Source organism: Saccopteryx leptura, chromosome 5 (genome assembly GCF_036850995.1).
Source record: "Saccopteryx leptura isolate mSacLep1 chromosome 5, mSacLep1_pri_phased_curated, whole genome shotgun sequence".
Classification (NCBI taxonomy): domain Eukaryota; kingdom Metazoa; phylum Chordata; class Mammalia; order Chiroptera; family Emballonuridae; genus Saccopteryx; species Saccopteryx leptura.
The window spans coordinates 104,972,407-104,988,922 of record NC_089507.1 but is presented as its reverse complement, the minus strand read 5'-3'; the positions used below and the strand labels follow the sequence as shown (position 1 = coordinate 104,988,922).

Here is a 16,516-nt window from a genome sequence, read left to right as displayed (position 1 = left end):
AGAAGTACAGAGAGGGTAGGTTTAGTAAAAAGAACAGGGAGGCAGAAATATTTGTTTAGTCAAGAATTAAGTTCCAATATTAAAAATTACCTTTGTCTACTTAGTGGACAAAGGTAAAATTTCTTACTATTTGGTTCTATAGTTTCTTTATAAGTTGAGTGATAAGTGATGAGTGCCTCTTAAAACATCTGCCTCTGTGAGCAGTCCATTTTCTGCAAATCCTTTCTGAGCACGCTCCAGTCGCTACTGGACTAGCCACCAGAATACCCCAACCAAGGACCAGTCAGGGGAGAATACCTAACCAACTCTCCAAAGCTTCCTTTGGAGGATTTGCAGATTTCCAACCATGTCTTCCCTTCAACTGTTCAGTTAATTTGCTTTCAGCAAAATCCCTTGCTCACATGTGCACATACTTTTTTTTAGTTAATTTATCCCTTCTATATTCTCATTTTTGCCCACTGACCACTGAAAGTAGCTGCCTTATTCACTCCCTCTTTCCAACTCTCTTAAATTCTTAAGGAAATTTGTTTATGAAAAGGAAACTATCAGATTTCCTCAGGAACACTTTCTAGGCCTCCCACTCTAGGGGAACAGTGCCAACAACTCTAAAACCTGTGACATTTCCCAGATAGATGCTATATAGAATCTCCACTATCTTCCCTCTAATTAAATGAATCAGCATTTAATATAACATACTTAACACAATGATTTGTTTCTGTTTCTTTAAATTACTTCTATAGCAACTGTTCTGGCTTTCTTTTTTATTTCAATCTCATAGCTTTATGCGCCAAAGCCATATTGTGCATAAAGTAGATATGTCTGCGGGCTGGCCTGAGAACTGGACCACCATTTAAAACATCATTTCTAAAGAGAAATGAATGCTGAATGCCAAACAGCTAGCTTAAAACTGTCTGAAATACAACTCGTCTATAAACTGAGTATGTATTCCAAATGTGGCTCTGCTTACATAAGTCTCAAAGTTCAAAAAGGCCTGAGTGGGGTTTTCACAACAGCAACTGATAGAGTTGTTATCCCAGCAAATTGTCCTAATGTTCACAAGGCTTGAAGTACATACACTGACTGCCTTTGAAAGCCACCACTACAGTCATTCTGTAACCTGTGGCTGTGGGCAAATGATCTCACCCACATACATCTCCCTTGTTGCCCAAATACAGGGCATCAGCAACTAAATTAGGGTTGTGGGGTGGTCAGCAAGGACACACTCAGATGCCAGTAGAAGTCAGCGAGTTTTTCATTTTAATACTTGCCTCATACCCGGCTTCATGGAGATCCACGTAGCCTGCTTTGTCGACACTGTTCACATATCTGAGTATGAGGGCAGTGGAAGCGTGGGTAGACAGTGGGGTTCAGGAAGAGCTGAGTGGGAGTGACAGTGCCTTGTCACAGTACTACTACTTTCACTTTTTCCTCCCACTGAATAGGCTCCATCTTTGGTTGTCTGTTTCTCCCACGATGGTTTCACTTCAGCAAGTTTATTTCTCTGTCTTCCGTAAACTTAGGGGCATAAGCAGATGACCATGAAGGTTGTTCCTCCAGGCTTCATTGTCCAAGTCAGAACAGAGGGCTTTAATGTTGCAATTTCTCCACATTCTTCCACCTAAAACATTTTGAAGCTGTCAACTGTCTGTGGCATTCAGACCAATCCATTAAATCCTAATTCATTCCAGATCCAACTTGAAATAAAATTTTAGAGTTGAGTAAAGTATTTCTCAAGCTATTCTTAAGACAGTAAAATAATGATTTCAAACTACCAATTTTCTTATTTTGGTTAAGTCTATCCTGAGGTTTGGAGAATCCTTCAAACGGGCTACAATTTCTAGATAAGATGAAGTTGAAAAAGTAAACAGTACTAAGGATGCAAAGTTGCATAAAGAATAAAGAATTTTTTTAATTGGCAAGATTACATAGTGAACGACCAAGTGTGAGATGCTAGGAGAATGGGCTGTGGAGTATAAAACTATACCCAGGAGAGGAGGACAAATGAGATACTCAAATTTAATTTGCGTTAAGATCACAAGACCTGAGTCTTAAGGTCACGAAAGAAGAATTCTGAGCTAGAAATGGTCTGACCGAGACTAAACTAGGACAACAGTCACAAGAGAGAAAGCCAGTGTTATAGGAAGAACTGCCTTTGGAACGATAGAAAACAGGAGGTCATGACTGAGAACTCATCTCTTGAATAAGACCATTCCCACAGGAAGTTCAGATTACAACCAGATAGTACAAACATGGAAAGCAGAAACATAGAAACTATTTGCCAAAGATTATAGCTCTGGCCCTAGCCAGTTGCTCAGTTGGTTAGAACATCATCTTGAAACACCAAGGTTCTGGGTTCGGTCCCCAGTCATGGCACATAAGGGAAGCGAGCAATGAGTGCCCAACTAAGTGGAACAACAAATGAATGCTTCTCTCTCCGCCTTCCTCTCTCTGTCTCTCTAAATTCAGTCAATAATAAAAAAACAAAAGATTATAGTCTAACCAATAATTTTTTATTTGTTAAATCAGTGAGCCTATAGACAGTGGCTTTCCTTAGCAAATTTGCATAGTTTTTTCCTATCCTTGAGAGAATTTTCTTCATAACTGCTTTCATTTACTTACTGCTTGTTATTAATTCAGAATGCAGGGACACTTGTTACTTTATATAACAATGGCATCCAACTCACTCGTGCCTCTCTCTCTCTCTCTCTCTCTCTCTCTCTCTCTCTCTCTCTCCCCCCTTTCTCTCTCATTTAATTCACTCTTTATTTTTTAAGGTCCAATTTTTAGCCACCAAAGAGAACAATCTCTCTGGGGTCAATTTCTTTCTGCCTTATCTACTTTGTAAGATGGTTTTCAGGTTCTCATGTATACTTTAAAATGTAAAACATATGTCCAACAACTAAGAAAAGCTTCAAAATCGCCAATGGAATAAACTGATTCTTTTAGTTATGCTTTGCATGAACTTTTCAGGATGTTAAAAAAAATATGGGTTTCTTTCTTCCCAAAAAATGTTTAATATTTATGTCTGAGAGAAAATTACATAGAAGCCTGAACCCCTGGGCTTGTCTCTACTTCTATTTAATTATAGACAAAGAGTTACATGAGAGAAATCTACCACCTCTTACTAGGAATACCTGAAATCCAAAAACAAATTACAAACAAGAAAAAGACAGTATGCATTGCACTTGTTTGGGTTCACAGAGCCTTTAATATCATCTCATCCCTCTTTCTCAAAAACTGTTTTCCAACAGCAATGCAACATTCCGGCTACACAGTATTCCTTTACTCCATAAATTTAAACCTATACCAGAGTAAAGAGTTCGGTGAAGAGTAATGAGAATCAAAAACTCCTGTTGGGTTCAAAATCTGAGATGCAGCTGGGGAAAGAACCATATTTACTAACAATTGTTTCCTTATTGCAGTTTGTTCTAAAGAAGATACTTTAATGGTTACCACCAGCTTCTCATAACCCTTAGCAAATGTCACTCTGAACTGAATGTCTGCCTACCATGGGTGCTGGGAGGCCAGCCTCCCTCACCTAAAAGGATTCCAGATTAAGGAAAAACATGACCTATGGGTTCACATTAAGTTGTGAAACAGGCTCCAAAAGTTCATTTGGAAAATAGGCTCTCACTGTTTGTTTACATTTCTTGGATAACTTCTTTCTTGTTTTTTTATTTGTTTTTGGCGTTTTTTGTTTTGTTTTGTTTTTTTGTATTTTGAAATAATTTTTAGAATATCATTTAACAAAACTGGTTGCAAGTCATTAGAAGACTTTCTGACTATGGTATTTAAGAGTGTCATTCCTCTATCTATAAAATAATGTTACAGAGGAAATAAAGAAATGTGTTTTATCAACCACTGCTGTGTAATATATTCATTCTGTAGCTAAAAGTAAGTCTTGTATTTTATTGAAAGACCATTACAAATACTTGTGAATGATTATGTACTGAGCCCACCACTATAGGATGTGTTTTTTAGAGGGGGTGGTTTACTTGTTTTGTTTTGTTTTAGATGAGAGGAGGAGAGATAGTGAGGCAGACTCCTGCATGCTCTGGCAACCCCATTTGGGGCTGATGCTCCAGTACTGAGCTATTTTTAGCACCTGAGGCTGATATGCTCCAACAAAGCCCTCTGTGTCTGGGGCCATGCTCCAACCAATTGAGCCACTAGCTGCAGGAGGGGAAGAGGTAGAGAAGGGGGAGAGGGAGAGAAGCAGATGGTCGCTTCTCCTGTTTGCCCTGACTTGGAATCAAACCCAGGATGTCCATATACTAGGCCAATTCTCTAGCCACTGAGCCACTGGCCAGGACCAGGATGTGTTCTTTGTACACACAATGCTGCATCCAATGAAACCACACAGGAAGTTAAAGAGTTTTCTTCTCTTTGGACTCTTATTTTACCACTACTGTTACTACTATTAACAGCAATAATAATAAACTCTAACTTGGGAAAAAAGAAATACTCCCTAGTTCCTTCCTGCATCTCTTCTCTGTAATTCGGCTACCTACAAAATTAACTCTCTAACAGATCACCCAAATACCTATTTAAAAAAGGAAATGGCACATGACAAATCTCAAAGCAAAAGCCACATACACACAGATACACATATACAGTATATGATTGAAAATATATATATAATGGAATCTTAGAGATTTTCATAATTTTCTATCTAAACTCAATTTTTGATCTTATGATATAAAAGTTTTCCTATCAGACCACGGAACCATATCTTGAGTACCTCAAGACCGTATCCTGAGGATCCATGAACCATGCATGCCTCACACTTCTCACTGTGTCAGACCTTAACATTATCCTGGAGTACTCCAGTGTCCACGGGGCAACACTTCCCTCACTTCTAGGTCTCATATATTTAACATATATGCCTCCCATTCAACCTCCTAATTTTATAATTTTTTCACTTCTTTGATATGAAGTCTTTTTCCAAATTAATGAACCCACCCCACTCTCATGACCATCTGGAATCCATGGTGAGTCAGTTGAAACATTCTGTTACAAATTCCCTTCTTTAACCTCCTTTCACCTCCATCCTTCAAGTTCCATCCTTGAAAATCTCAGTCATATACAGTCTTATATTTTGGATTCTCTACCCCCTTAGCCTGAGGGCACTGTACAGACTGATGGGAGGAAGTGTTATTGGGCAGCCAGCTTCCAGAGAAGTCCTCCCTGCCATTCTGATGATCTCTGCCTCCCGTTCTCTTTGTTGGCTTCTCCAAATCTTCACTACTCTCCTGCCATCCAGCCTCTCTAGCATTTCTATCCCAGATAAACTTACAGCAAGAGAATCTTCGAATGATCTCTTTCCCCGCCCCACCTGACCCCCCCCCCACACACACACATATCTAATCATTTTCCCCCATCCTCAGCTTTTTTTCAACACTCTCAGGGGAAGGAGAATTTTCCCTTTACTTCAAAATTTAACTTTGCTACAAAAAGCATGTCCTTCATTTCCTGCGTCCTCAGCCTCTTCCTCTCTACTACTTCCTTCCTTTGGATCCTATAAACTTACTTAAATTTCCTCCATCTCAAAATAAACAGTAAGCAAATAACTTGCCTCTGCATGCTCTTCCAGGAAGGGGCCTTTTCCTTTCCATTTTTAGACAAGCTGTACTTGCTATTCCTACTGTTACTTGTTTTACTCTTATTATTACAATTATAAAATGGCTTTTTGTTTTGTTTTAGTTTTCATATTTAAAAGTTCTAAATGTCCATCAGAAGAATGTCACAACGTATAAAAAACATAAAGAAGAAAAATTTAAATTTCTAGTACTGTCCCCATTCATTCACTTACTGTTACATTTCCTATTTATTTATGAATTATTTCTCCATATCACTACATACTGTGAAAATAAAGGATACTCCTTAAAAATTCATAATATCATTATCATACCTTTAAAAAATTAGCAAAATGTTTTTATTATCATCAAACCTCTACTGCTGGTAATACTCTTAGATGACTATTCTTCTAGATTATTTTTCTATTTCTAGATATATAAGCTAAATATACATTAATTTTTTATTAAAATATATAATCTTATTATATATGCTATTTTGTAACCTGCATTTTCCCCTTACTAAGATCTTATATCTTTCTAAACTATAGCTCTATATCATTTTTTTACAACTGCTTAGTAGTCATTTATATATCATTCTTTAACCAGTAACCTGTATATACCCATAATATTTTGTTACTGTCTTTATTATCTCCATTATAAATAACTTAAAAACATTCATTTTTTATTTGTTTTATTTTGCCTCTTTCTTATAATTCAATGTTTGAATTTTGTTTTGTTTTATTTAGATTCTGTAAATAAGTGGAATCACAAACTATTTGTCTTTCTCTGTCTGACTTTTTTCACTTAACATAATGCCCTCAAGGTCATCCATGTTGTTGCAAGCACCAAGATTCTCATCATTTTTATGGCTGAATAATATCCCATCTGTGTGTGTTTTCTTTATTCATCCAACAATGGACACGTAGATTGTTTGTATGTCTAGGCTATTGTGAATAATACTGCAATGGATATGGAGGTGGAGATATCTTTTTGAATTAGTGCTTTCATTTTTTTCTGATAAATACCTAAAAGTAGAATTGCTGAAACATATGTCTATAATTTCTCAAGTGACAAATGTAACGAATAATATTTAGTCCTAATTTTATTTTTTACTCCTCACCTGCCTCTGACATTCTTATAGTCACTCTTTTTGCAGCTTTCTTTTCCGTAGATGTTCATAGATTCATACTTGCCTGGATTGCCTCCTTCATCTCATGCTCCCCATCTTACTTTTCTTCCCTGGATCTGCTTTCTCTCCCTCTTTTCCAATATTTCCTACGATGTTGTATGTGACCCTACGCTTCTCATTTTTCATTTTTGCAGTGAGCAGCTCAGACGAGTCAGTAGGCAGTTACTGTACATGTTGATAGGTGCTGATGGGGAACAGAGCCGTCATGTGGAACATCAGATAGGGGCTGAGGGAACCAGCCTGGTACAAGTCGGGAATGGAGGCTGTTTCTGCACACCAGAGGCAGAATGCACAGGGCTCCTGGTGAGAAATGAGGCAGGAAGAGCAGACCAAGGCTGGAACCTGGAGGTCTATGCATGGCACACTAAGAAGTCTAGACTCTGTCTTTTGTTTGTCCAGGAGATTTTCCTAGGTTCTCAGGACGTATTGGGCACTATCATTTCATCTTTGGTGGTGCATCCCACATCTGCGGTGTGAGAATATCTTTTCTCATTCCACAGCAATAAACATGTCATTACCGTCCCTGTGACTACAAAGAAAATCTGGATAAAAGAAGATGTGTTTGGGGAGAAGGGGAGCAGAAACATAGGCTTCTTTATTCAGTTAGTCTAAAAGAATGTTAATAGCATGTTATGTGTCACTTATTGGAAATCTCAAAATATGTATTCAGCCATCAAATGACCCAGTCTGGAGCCTGAGATAAAATCATAAATTCTCGAACACTTGCAAAATCAACTTTGGGCTGAAAACAAACTCCTATGGCATAATGTTCATGAGCCAAGATTAGGAAAAGTCATTGTCATTAGAACGTGGGTCTCTCCTGAGGGAGCACTTCTTACAATTACAGGTGTGTGGGGCTCAGAAGTGCCTACGTCAGGTCCCAGACCATGTTGGAACCTTGTGGTTGGTGCCACACTTGGCTGCCACCTCGGGATCTAAGTCTCCACATAGAAATCTCCTCAGCTTAACCAACCCCGATAAACAGGGAGAGGAAAGAAAGAAGTGAATAATGGCTCTTTGCCTGAAAAGTGACTCCACATTTTCTATGCTTACAGAGAAGTCACTTCTGCTTAAAATCTTATCTTCATTGTCCTAGCCAGTTGGCTCAGTGGTAGAGCATCAGGCATCAGCCCGGCATGTGGATGTCCCAGGTTGATTCCTAGTCAGGGCACACAGAAGCGCCCATCTGCTTCTCCAACCCTCCCCTTCTTGCTTCTCTCTCTCTCTCTCTCTCTCTCTCTCTCTCTCTCTCTCTCTCTCTCCCTTCCTGCAGCTTAGAACAAATTGACCCTGGGCACTCAGGATGGTTCTATGGCCCCCACCTCAAGTGCTAAATAAAAGAGTGCTCTGGTTACAACAAAGCAACAGCCCCAGGTGGGCAGAGCATTGCCCTCTACAGGTCTTGCCAGGTGGATCCTGGTCGGGACACATGCTACAGTCTGTCTCTGCCTATCCTCCTCTCACTAAATAAAAAATAATAATAATAATAAAATTTTTAAAAATTTTATCTGCATAAGATGAACTTTTCAGGTGGCATTCCACATGCCTCGCAAATTCCTATCATTGGAGAATAGCAAGGTTGTTCCTTGTGGGTGGGATTCATTTTGCTGTTTGGAATGCTGCTGGTAACTTAGACCATGTCTGCATTCTAATGCAAATTATATCCAGTTGTGGGAAAAAAATATTCTGGAGAGTTCAAGGCTAGGTAACAAGTGTTAATGTGATTGTACGTGATACCTCTTGCTTTCTGTTTACAGCCTGCTGCCCTCCAAGAGGACACCCCTGAGCTGAGTGCCTTTTTGCGAAACTCAACCATCCCTCATCTTGTCAGAAAGAGGGATGTGCCTGTGCCAGAGCTTCACAGACAGAGCCCAGCAAAAATCCTGGTGAGTAATCAGCGCACAGAACCTGGGGGAAAGATCAGATGCGACAATACAGACGGTTTAAGCTTCAACTATTGCTTTTCACTCTCCAATTCTGATATGCCTGACATTTTTTGCCAGTACATAGCGTGAGAAATGAAAGTGGCTTTTCTGGGAGGACTAATGAGTACTTGCAATGTAAATTTTCACCCTACTCAACCTGCCATGGAGGCCACATTGGGGAAGTAATGATGGAAACATAAAATGTGACAGTTAATGTGTTTTAAGGACTTAAAGATTCACTTATTAGCCCGTCCCCAGACACTGCACTGGTGAAAGTTTGAAGTGAGCCTCAAGCAGTGCTGCCTTTCAATGAGCCCTTGGAGTGAGTGTTGCACCTGTCCCTGAATCTCGGCATCCTCTGCTCCATCTCCAAGAGCCGAGAATGGGATGTTCAGGTGTCCTGGGCCAAAGAGAACTGCAGTCTTAGCACCACGTTCTGTTGTAGATCTAACCTGTGCTTGCTAAGTTAGCACTTTGCAAAAATGGTGGACAGCATTCCTAAATCAGCATTTTTTATTCAATTCTCCCTTATGTTCCAATATGAGTGGTAATGCCACTGAACTGTACACTCAAAAGGGGTTAAAATGGGTTTCTTTTAAAAAATATATGTCTTGAATTTCCTCTGACATTCCTTTATTTCATCTTGACAGTATAAAGAGTTATAAAAATGGAAGTGGACAGAAAAGTATAATGAGCAATTCTGTCTTGTTTTGAGAGCAAATCTAACTTAATCGGTTAAACTTAAGTCAAGAGAGGAATGTTTATTATAATAGAAAAACCTGAAATTACATGGCAAAAAGCTATGGCAGTTGGCAGATAGGATTTGAGTTCCTATAAATTTTTATGACACTATATAACATTTTGAAAAATGTAAGAGTAGGGAATTTGTGTGCTATTGAATTTATAATAAATTAGTAAAATTCTACATAATATCATTTTTAAAAAGCTTTCAGGAGGAATAGAACAGAAGCCAATGATTTAAGTCCTGGGAATGCAATGTACCTGCCTGGTGACTACTATAATAATACTATATGGTGTGTTTGGAAGTTGTTAAGCAAGTAAATGTTAAAAGTTCTCATCACAAGAAAATAAAAGTGTAATTATATATGGTAATAGATGTTAACTAGACTTATCATGATTATGTTGCAATATATAGAAATATCAAATCATTTTGTTGTATATCTGAAATTAATGTATGTCAGTTATACCTCATTATATTTTAAAAAATTTTAATGATTGACATCTATAGAATTCTAATATACAGTGCCAATAAGAAAGCCCTCTGAAGAACCAGTGCCCAAACCTGTGGAGACCAACAATTTGGAAAATCAAGATTTAACTCTATTTTTAAATTTCCACTTCAGAATAGATCTCATGAGTATATAAAGACTGTGGAGATCAATATTCTTTTGAAAATTATATGCTCTTCTGTTATGAGATCAGATTTTTTTCTTTGTATTCTTTCTTATTAAATATTTTTAATGCAAGATGAATTCTAACCTTTGACTATCATAGAAACTTATTATTGCAAGTGAAGGCAAGGCGATCCTGGAGTTTCACATCTGATTTTGTTAAATAATGTTTTATTCTCTTTCTCCCTTATTGGTTCAAAAATTGCAAGTCATATGCCTCCCTATGTCCTCAAGTCAAAATAATTCTAGATAGAAAGTGATTATGCAAAATTTATTCTGGAATCAAAAGCTAAATAAGACCTCCTACAGTTTTTGTTTAGTTAAAAACAACTTACTGGATCCCATTTCTGATTAGAAATTTGAAAGTGGAAAGTACCAACGTCCTACGCTGGGATCATCATTTCCAATTTGCATAGGAAAAATTTGTATCTGTAACCCTGAGATATAATTTCTCCTCTACTTAAGAACATCCTTGCCTTTCTCATCTCGGGCCCCTGATTCTTTTGCATCTATCACCCCCATCTTCTCCTCCTGTTATTACTCAGTTAACAGAAACTTTATCTTTCTTAATCCTGTTCAGCGGGATTGATACTCTTGACCACTTTCGGAAACCATCGCCTCCCCTGGATTCCCCCAAAACATTCTCTCCTGCTCCCCTTCCTACCTTTTGACTTGCTCTTTGAATTTTTCATGATTTTCTTCTGCTCATCCTAGAAGTTTCCAGACCTCAGGATTACATCCTCAGCCCACCTCTTCTTCTCACTCATTGACTTTGCATTCCTAGGAAAATTTCTTGCATGATCATAACTGCAGTCATTAGTCATTTCTAAGTGTTTCCTACTGCCTTAACCCTCCCTTGCTCCTTTAGAGATTTGAAGAGTTCACTGTATATATCCATCTGGCCATAGACATGCCATTTCCCACATGTCCAAAACTCTGTTTCCAGGACCCATAAAATATACATCTTTTTTTTTATTCCCAGTCTCAGTAATGCCAGCACCCATCCACCCAGTTCTCCAAACCAAAACAGCCACTCCACCTCTCCCTTTCCTTTATCCTAGCCTTCAATTAGTCTCCACATGTCTACTGTACTTCCAAAACTTCTCTAAGATACATCTTTCTCTTTCCATTCCTACTGCTTCAGTTCAGGGCCTCATCATTTCTCACTTGGACTCTTATAACAAGTACTTATTCCCCTTGCCTCGCACTGTTCTGTTTGTTCTTTCCACACACCACCTGTCCCCTAAAATACAAACATGGTCATAACCCTTGCTCAAAAACCTTCACACCCTGACCAGGAGGTGGCGCAGTAGACAGAGCGTCGGACTGGGATGTGGAGGACCCAGGTTTGAAACCCTGAGGTCGCCAGCTTGAGCTCAGGCTCATCTGGTTTGAGCAAAAGCTCACCAGCTTGAGCCCATGGTTGCTGGCTTAAGCAAGGGATCACTCAGTCTGCTATAGCCCCCTGGTCAATCAAAAGCAATCGAGCAACTAAGGTGCTGCAACGAAGAATTAATGCTTTTCATCTCTCTCCCTCCCTATCTGTTCCTCTCTCTGTCTTTCTCTGTCTCTGTCATGAAATAAATAAATAAATAAATAAATAAATAAATAAATAAATAAATAAATAAATAAATGCTTCACAGACTCCCCAGTATATTCTGAATAATATCTATCGTCCTTGGCACAAATAGGAAGATCCTTTACCACTTGGACTTTCTCTCTTCCTATCTCATTGCCATCTGTCCACTCCACCCCAGAAACCCTTTTCTTCTCTTTCCTGAACATGCATCAAGCTTCTATGAGAGAACCGTGTCCCCCATCATCCTGTACTTCTAGGTAACTCTTTCTCATCTTTCAAGATTCACTCTAAGCATCACCTGCTTCAAAATCCTTCAACAGAGTTAGTGAGCTGGGATCACCACTTCCAGGGAGTTTACAAAAATTACCTCCTGACTCCCCACCACCTTTGCCTTCAAAGGGTGGAGTTAGCCATACACAGCATGTCAATAATAAAACATAGGCTAACGTGAGGGTCCTCACTAGTGGCATAAGCTTCATACTTTGAGAATTCCTGCTTCTGCTGGAGACAGAAGACCCAAACATCTCAGTTCCCAACTCTAGTAGAACAAGAGCAGCCCAGCCACCTATATTTGTAAACATCATGGAGAAATCTAACAATATTGGAGTTTATCACATATACATTACTTATTGCTTGGTTTTTAGAGAATTCTGAGGGTCTCAAAGAAGGTTTTTATAGTTATATGTTCTGAGGTTACCCTGTATTTTATCAATTTCATTAGTGCAATATGCCTCAGCAAACTACTTCACACCATATCGAATAAACTAATGTCTATTGAGCATCTGTAGGCCAGTGCCCAGTGCCTGAAACATAAAAAATAAAGCATAGCCCACACAATAAATTCAAATCAATGAGTATAATTAAAGAAGTATCATCCTACTTATGGGAACATGGAAATGGATGTGAGGTGTTCATTTATTTCTATAATGGGATCCAATCAGAAAACATGATTTGATAGGTAGAATGTCATCATAATAATTTCCAGGAACATGCATTTTATATATATTATATATATTAAAGATTACCCATTATAATTTGAACAACCCTAGAAACTAGTTTAAGGTCCTGGCCAATGGCTCAGTGGATAGACTGTTGGCCTGGCCTATGGACAATCTGGGTTAGATTCCTGGTCAGGGCAAACAGGAGAAATGACCATCTGCTTCTCTCCCCCTCCCCCCCTCCCCGCTTTCCTCCCCCTCCCTCTTCCCCTCCACTTCCCTCTTCCCCTTCTGCAGCCCCAGGCACTGAGGATAGCTCAGCCGGTCCAAGTGCATCAGCCTCAGGCACTAAAAATAGATTGATACTTAAACATCACCCCAGATGATAGATCCCAGCAGTCGGGGCACATATGGAAGTCTGTCTATCTTACCTCCTCTCACTTAAAAATAAATAAATAAACTATATAGTTTAAAAACAGCTTAATGGCTGGAACCCTCCAAAGACCCTGCTTTATAACCAGGAAGTAATTTAGACAGAAAGAAGAATGTTATAGAGCAAATGCTTGTCAGTAGGTTAATAACTTTGAATCTTTGAAATAATATAAACTCAGGGACCTTCTTTGAAAACCATTCTAGAACTTTTATTTTGTCCAGGGTTGAGTGCTGTGACTGTCCATAGAAACATTTCCCTGAGTTCTAAGAAAATGAAACAGAACAATTCAGTTGCTATTGCAAGAAGATGGTTTTAAGTCCTTAGAAAAGAACTTAAATTTTATGTTGTCCTTATGTTCCATTTTATCTCTATATTGCCACTGAAGTTGGTACATCATTACCACCAAACTGTGTTTTTTCTTGGCTGTTTTAATGTATTTGTTCTTCATTTAAATTAATAACTTAAAGATTAGGCCAGTGGTCCCCACCTTCTTTGGGCCATGGACCGGTTTGATGTCAGAAAATATGTTCACGGACCGGCCTTTAGGGTGAGATGGATAAATGTATCACGTGACCAAGACAAGCGTCAAGAGTGAGTCTTAGATGGATGTAACAGAGGTAATCTGGTCATTTTTTAAAAATAAAACATCGTTCAGACTTAAATATAAATAAAACGAAAATAATGTAAGTTATTTATTCTTTCTCTGTGGACCGGTGCCAAATGACCCACGGACCTGTACCAGTCCACGGCCCGGGGGTCGGGGACCACTGGATTAGGCGATGACTTCTGAGGAAATAAGATATAAATAAACTGACTTCAGGGTCAATTCTCTACTACAGTTTAAAGCTGCTAATTTTGCAAAGTTTTTTTTTTTTTTTTTTTTTTTTGCAGAATTGTACAAATATCGAGTGTTTACAAATCTCCTGTGCAGTGGGACGACTGGAAGGAGGAGAAAGTGCAGTCCTGAAAGTCAGATCCCGGTTATGGGCCAAGACGTTCCTCCAGGTAATGGAAGCACCGAACACTAGGCACCGCTCACAGGGGACCTCTTTTCAAAAGTTCAGCTTGACGCTTATTGTTTAAAATGGTTTTTAAACTTTAAACATTTTGTTTTTACAAATTTTAAATTAAAAAGAATTTAGGTAGTTTATATTTAAAAATTGATTTTAAATTTTTAAAAAGAAATTATATTTTCTTTTATAAGAAGGATCTGTTGGTCATCCTTCCCATCTGGTTAAGACAATTTTTTTTAGCTTTACCGAAATATTATTGATATATAACATATATAAGTTTAAAGTCTATAATGTGATAATTCAGTACACATATATAGGGTAAAATTCTTTTGAATCCAACTAATATACATAAAATTTTATAGTTCTAGATTTTCATGTTTTCTGATTCAAAATACCTCTACTGTCTTGAAAATATTATTTAATTTTGTTTCTAAAATAAACCAGAGGAAAATTTAAGTTATTTTAAAAATTTTGTTGTGAAGCCCTTTAAAAAAAAAAAACTTCAGGCAAGCTTTTCTCAACCTTAACACTATTAATATTTTGTATAATTCTTTGTTGTAGGGCTGTTTTTTGTATTATAGGATGTATTATAGCAGCATACCTGAGCCCTATCCACTAGATGCCAGTTGTGACAACAAAAAAAAATGTTTTTAGATATTCCCAATGTCCCATGGAGCACAGTTACCCCTGGTTGTAGCAACTTACATAGGGAGAAGTGCAGTGCACAATTTGCAATTTCTTTTTCTTTTCCAAGTGAGAGGAGGGGAGATAGACAGACTCCCACATGCACCCAAACTAGGATGCACCCAGCAACCACCATCTGGGGCCAATGCTCTACCCATCTGGGCCATGCTCGCAACCAAGCTATTTTTAGTGCCTGAGGTGAAGGCTCCATGCAGCCATCCTGAGTGCCCAATGTGCTAGAATCAATCAAGCGGAGGCTGTGGGAGGGGAAAAGAGAGAGGGGGAGAAGGAGAGAGGGAAGAATAGAGAAGCAGATGGAGATGTTCGCTTCTTCTGTGTGCCCTGACTAGGAATTGAATGCAGAGCATCCACACACCAGGCTGATGTTCTAGCACTGAGCCAGCTGTCTGGGGTTACAATTTTTTTTATCTTTTTTTGGTTAAACCATTGTTTATTTATTCACTCAACAAGAATTTATGGTGTGCCAACTATGCTGCAGGCACCGCTTCAGGTGTGACTTGCATTCCATCAGTTTACTCACAGTGACTCTGCTGTAACTTGTCATCTCAGAGTTGGGGGAAGAATCTGACTGTATTCCCAAGTGCACACAGTCTAAGTCAGTGGTTTTCAACCTTTTTACACTTGAGGACAGGTGAAAATAGGAGAATTACTTTGGGGACCGCTAAGGTAGAAATCACCTCGAGCATATGTGAATTCGACTAAGATCATTGGGTCTATAATCTTCATATAACATCAGGGTGGGTAACTCTTTTGTGGACCAACACAATATTTCTGGTGGACTGATCCATGGACTAGTGGTTGAAAAACACTGCTCTAAATGATAACTATACATTCCTCCCATCACTTTGAACATCACGTCCTACTAAAATGAGGGAGAACAAGTTTTCAGTAAAGCAGGACTAAAATCATTGTGACACTGTGGTCAAAGGCAAATGATGCTTTTACATGGAAGCGTCACTTCTATGCATAATATTCTATTCTAGCAGGAGGCCTTGAGAAGGAAAATTGCACCTTCATTTCCTGTTCAAAAAGACCCCGCAAGTCTAGAAGTCAGTAGCAATTAAGGGACTTTCTAAACAGTAACTACTATATTTAGCACGAGTAAAGTCAGACCAGAACAATGTGCAGGGACATTCCAAAGTCCTATCAGAGCAAAGCGCCTCTTTCTAAAGATTTGGGAGAGAGTGGCACAAGTCACTACATGTATACCCACAGCTGTAGCTCAGATTTCTGTACTTCCACAGTTTCTCAGTTCCACCTTTGGAAGCTGACTGGAAAAGAAGAATGCATTGTTATTACAAATTCTCTCTCTCTCTTCTCTCTCTCTCTCTCTCTCTCTCTCTCACACACACACACACACACACACACCCCCTATATTGGATATATTAGAGGTCTGATAGTTTTGGCATACAACCCAGAGGGAAGTAAACATTTTCTGCCTTCTTAATCCAGGATAGAAAGTTTACAATTCTTGGTTGACAGGATTTGCTGCACTACATTTGTTTCTGTCTACATGGTGAGCATACAGACTGGTCAGGAAAAGGTTTTATTTAGGTTGATCTTAAATGCTTCCCTGTTCAGTGATTGTTCCTTGAAACAGCAACTTCTTTACAGCTTCAAGTTTTACCTGTAATTGCCTAGGTTTTGTCATCTCACAAGGTAAGTGGTTCTGATAAATGCTGAGTGTTGAAACATAGGCTACTAAAATGGGTATGTGTTTTAAAATAATTCTTGAGAAGGAATTAG

The 16,516-nt window shown here is 38.6% G+C and overlaps 1 protein-coding gene across 1 annotated transcript in view; it reads left to right on the top strand.

Moving 5' to 3' along the window:
* Positions 1-16,516, top strand: part of ITGA8 (integrin subunit alpha 8) — a 248,220-nt gene that overhangs the window by 208,908 nt on the left and 22,796 nt on the right. The window contains exons 26-27 of the mRNA XM_066385213.1: positions 8,523-8,651; positions 13,944-14,057. Of these exons, the coding sequence (XP_066241310.1) occupies positions 8,523-8,651; positions 13,944-14,057 (243 nt within the window). The remainder of the gene's footprint in view (positions 1-8,522; positions 8,652-13,943; positions 14,058-16,516) is intronic.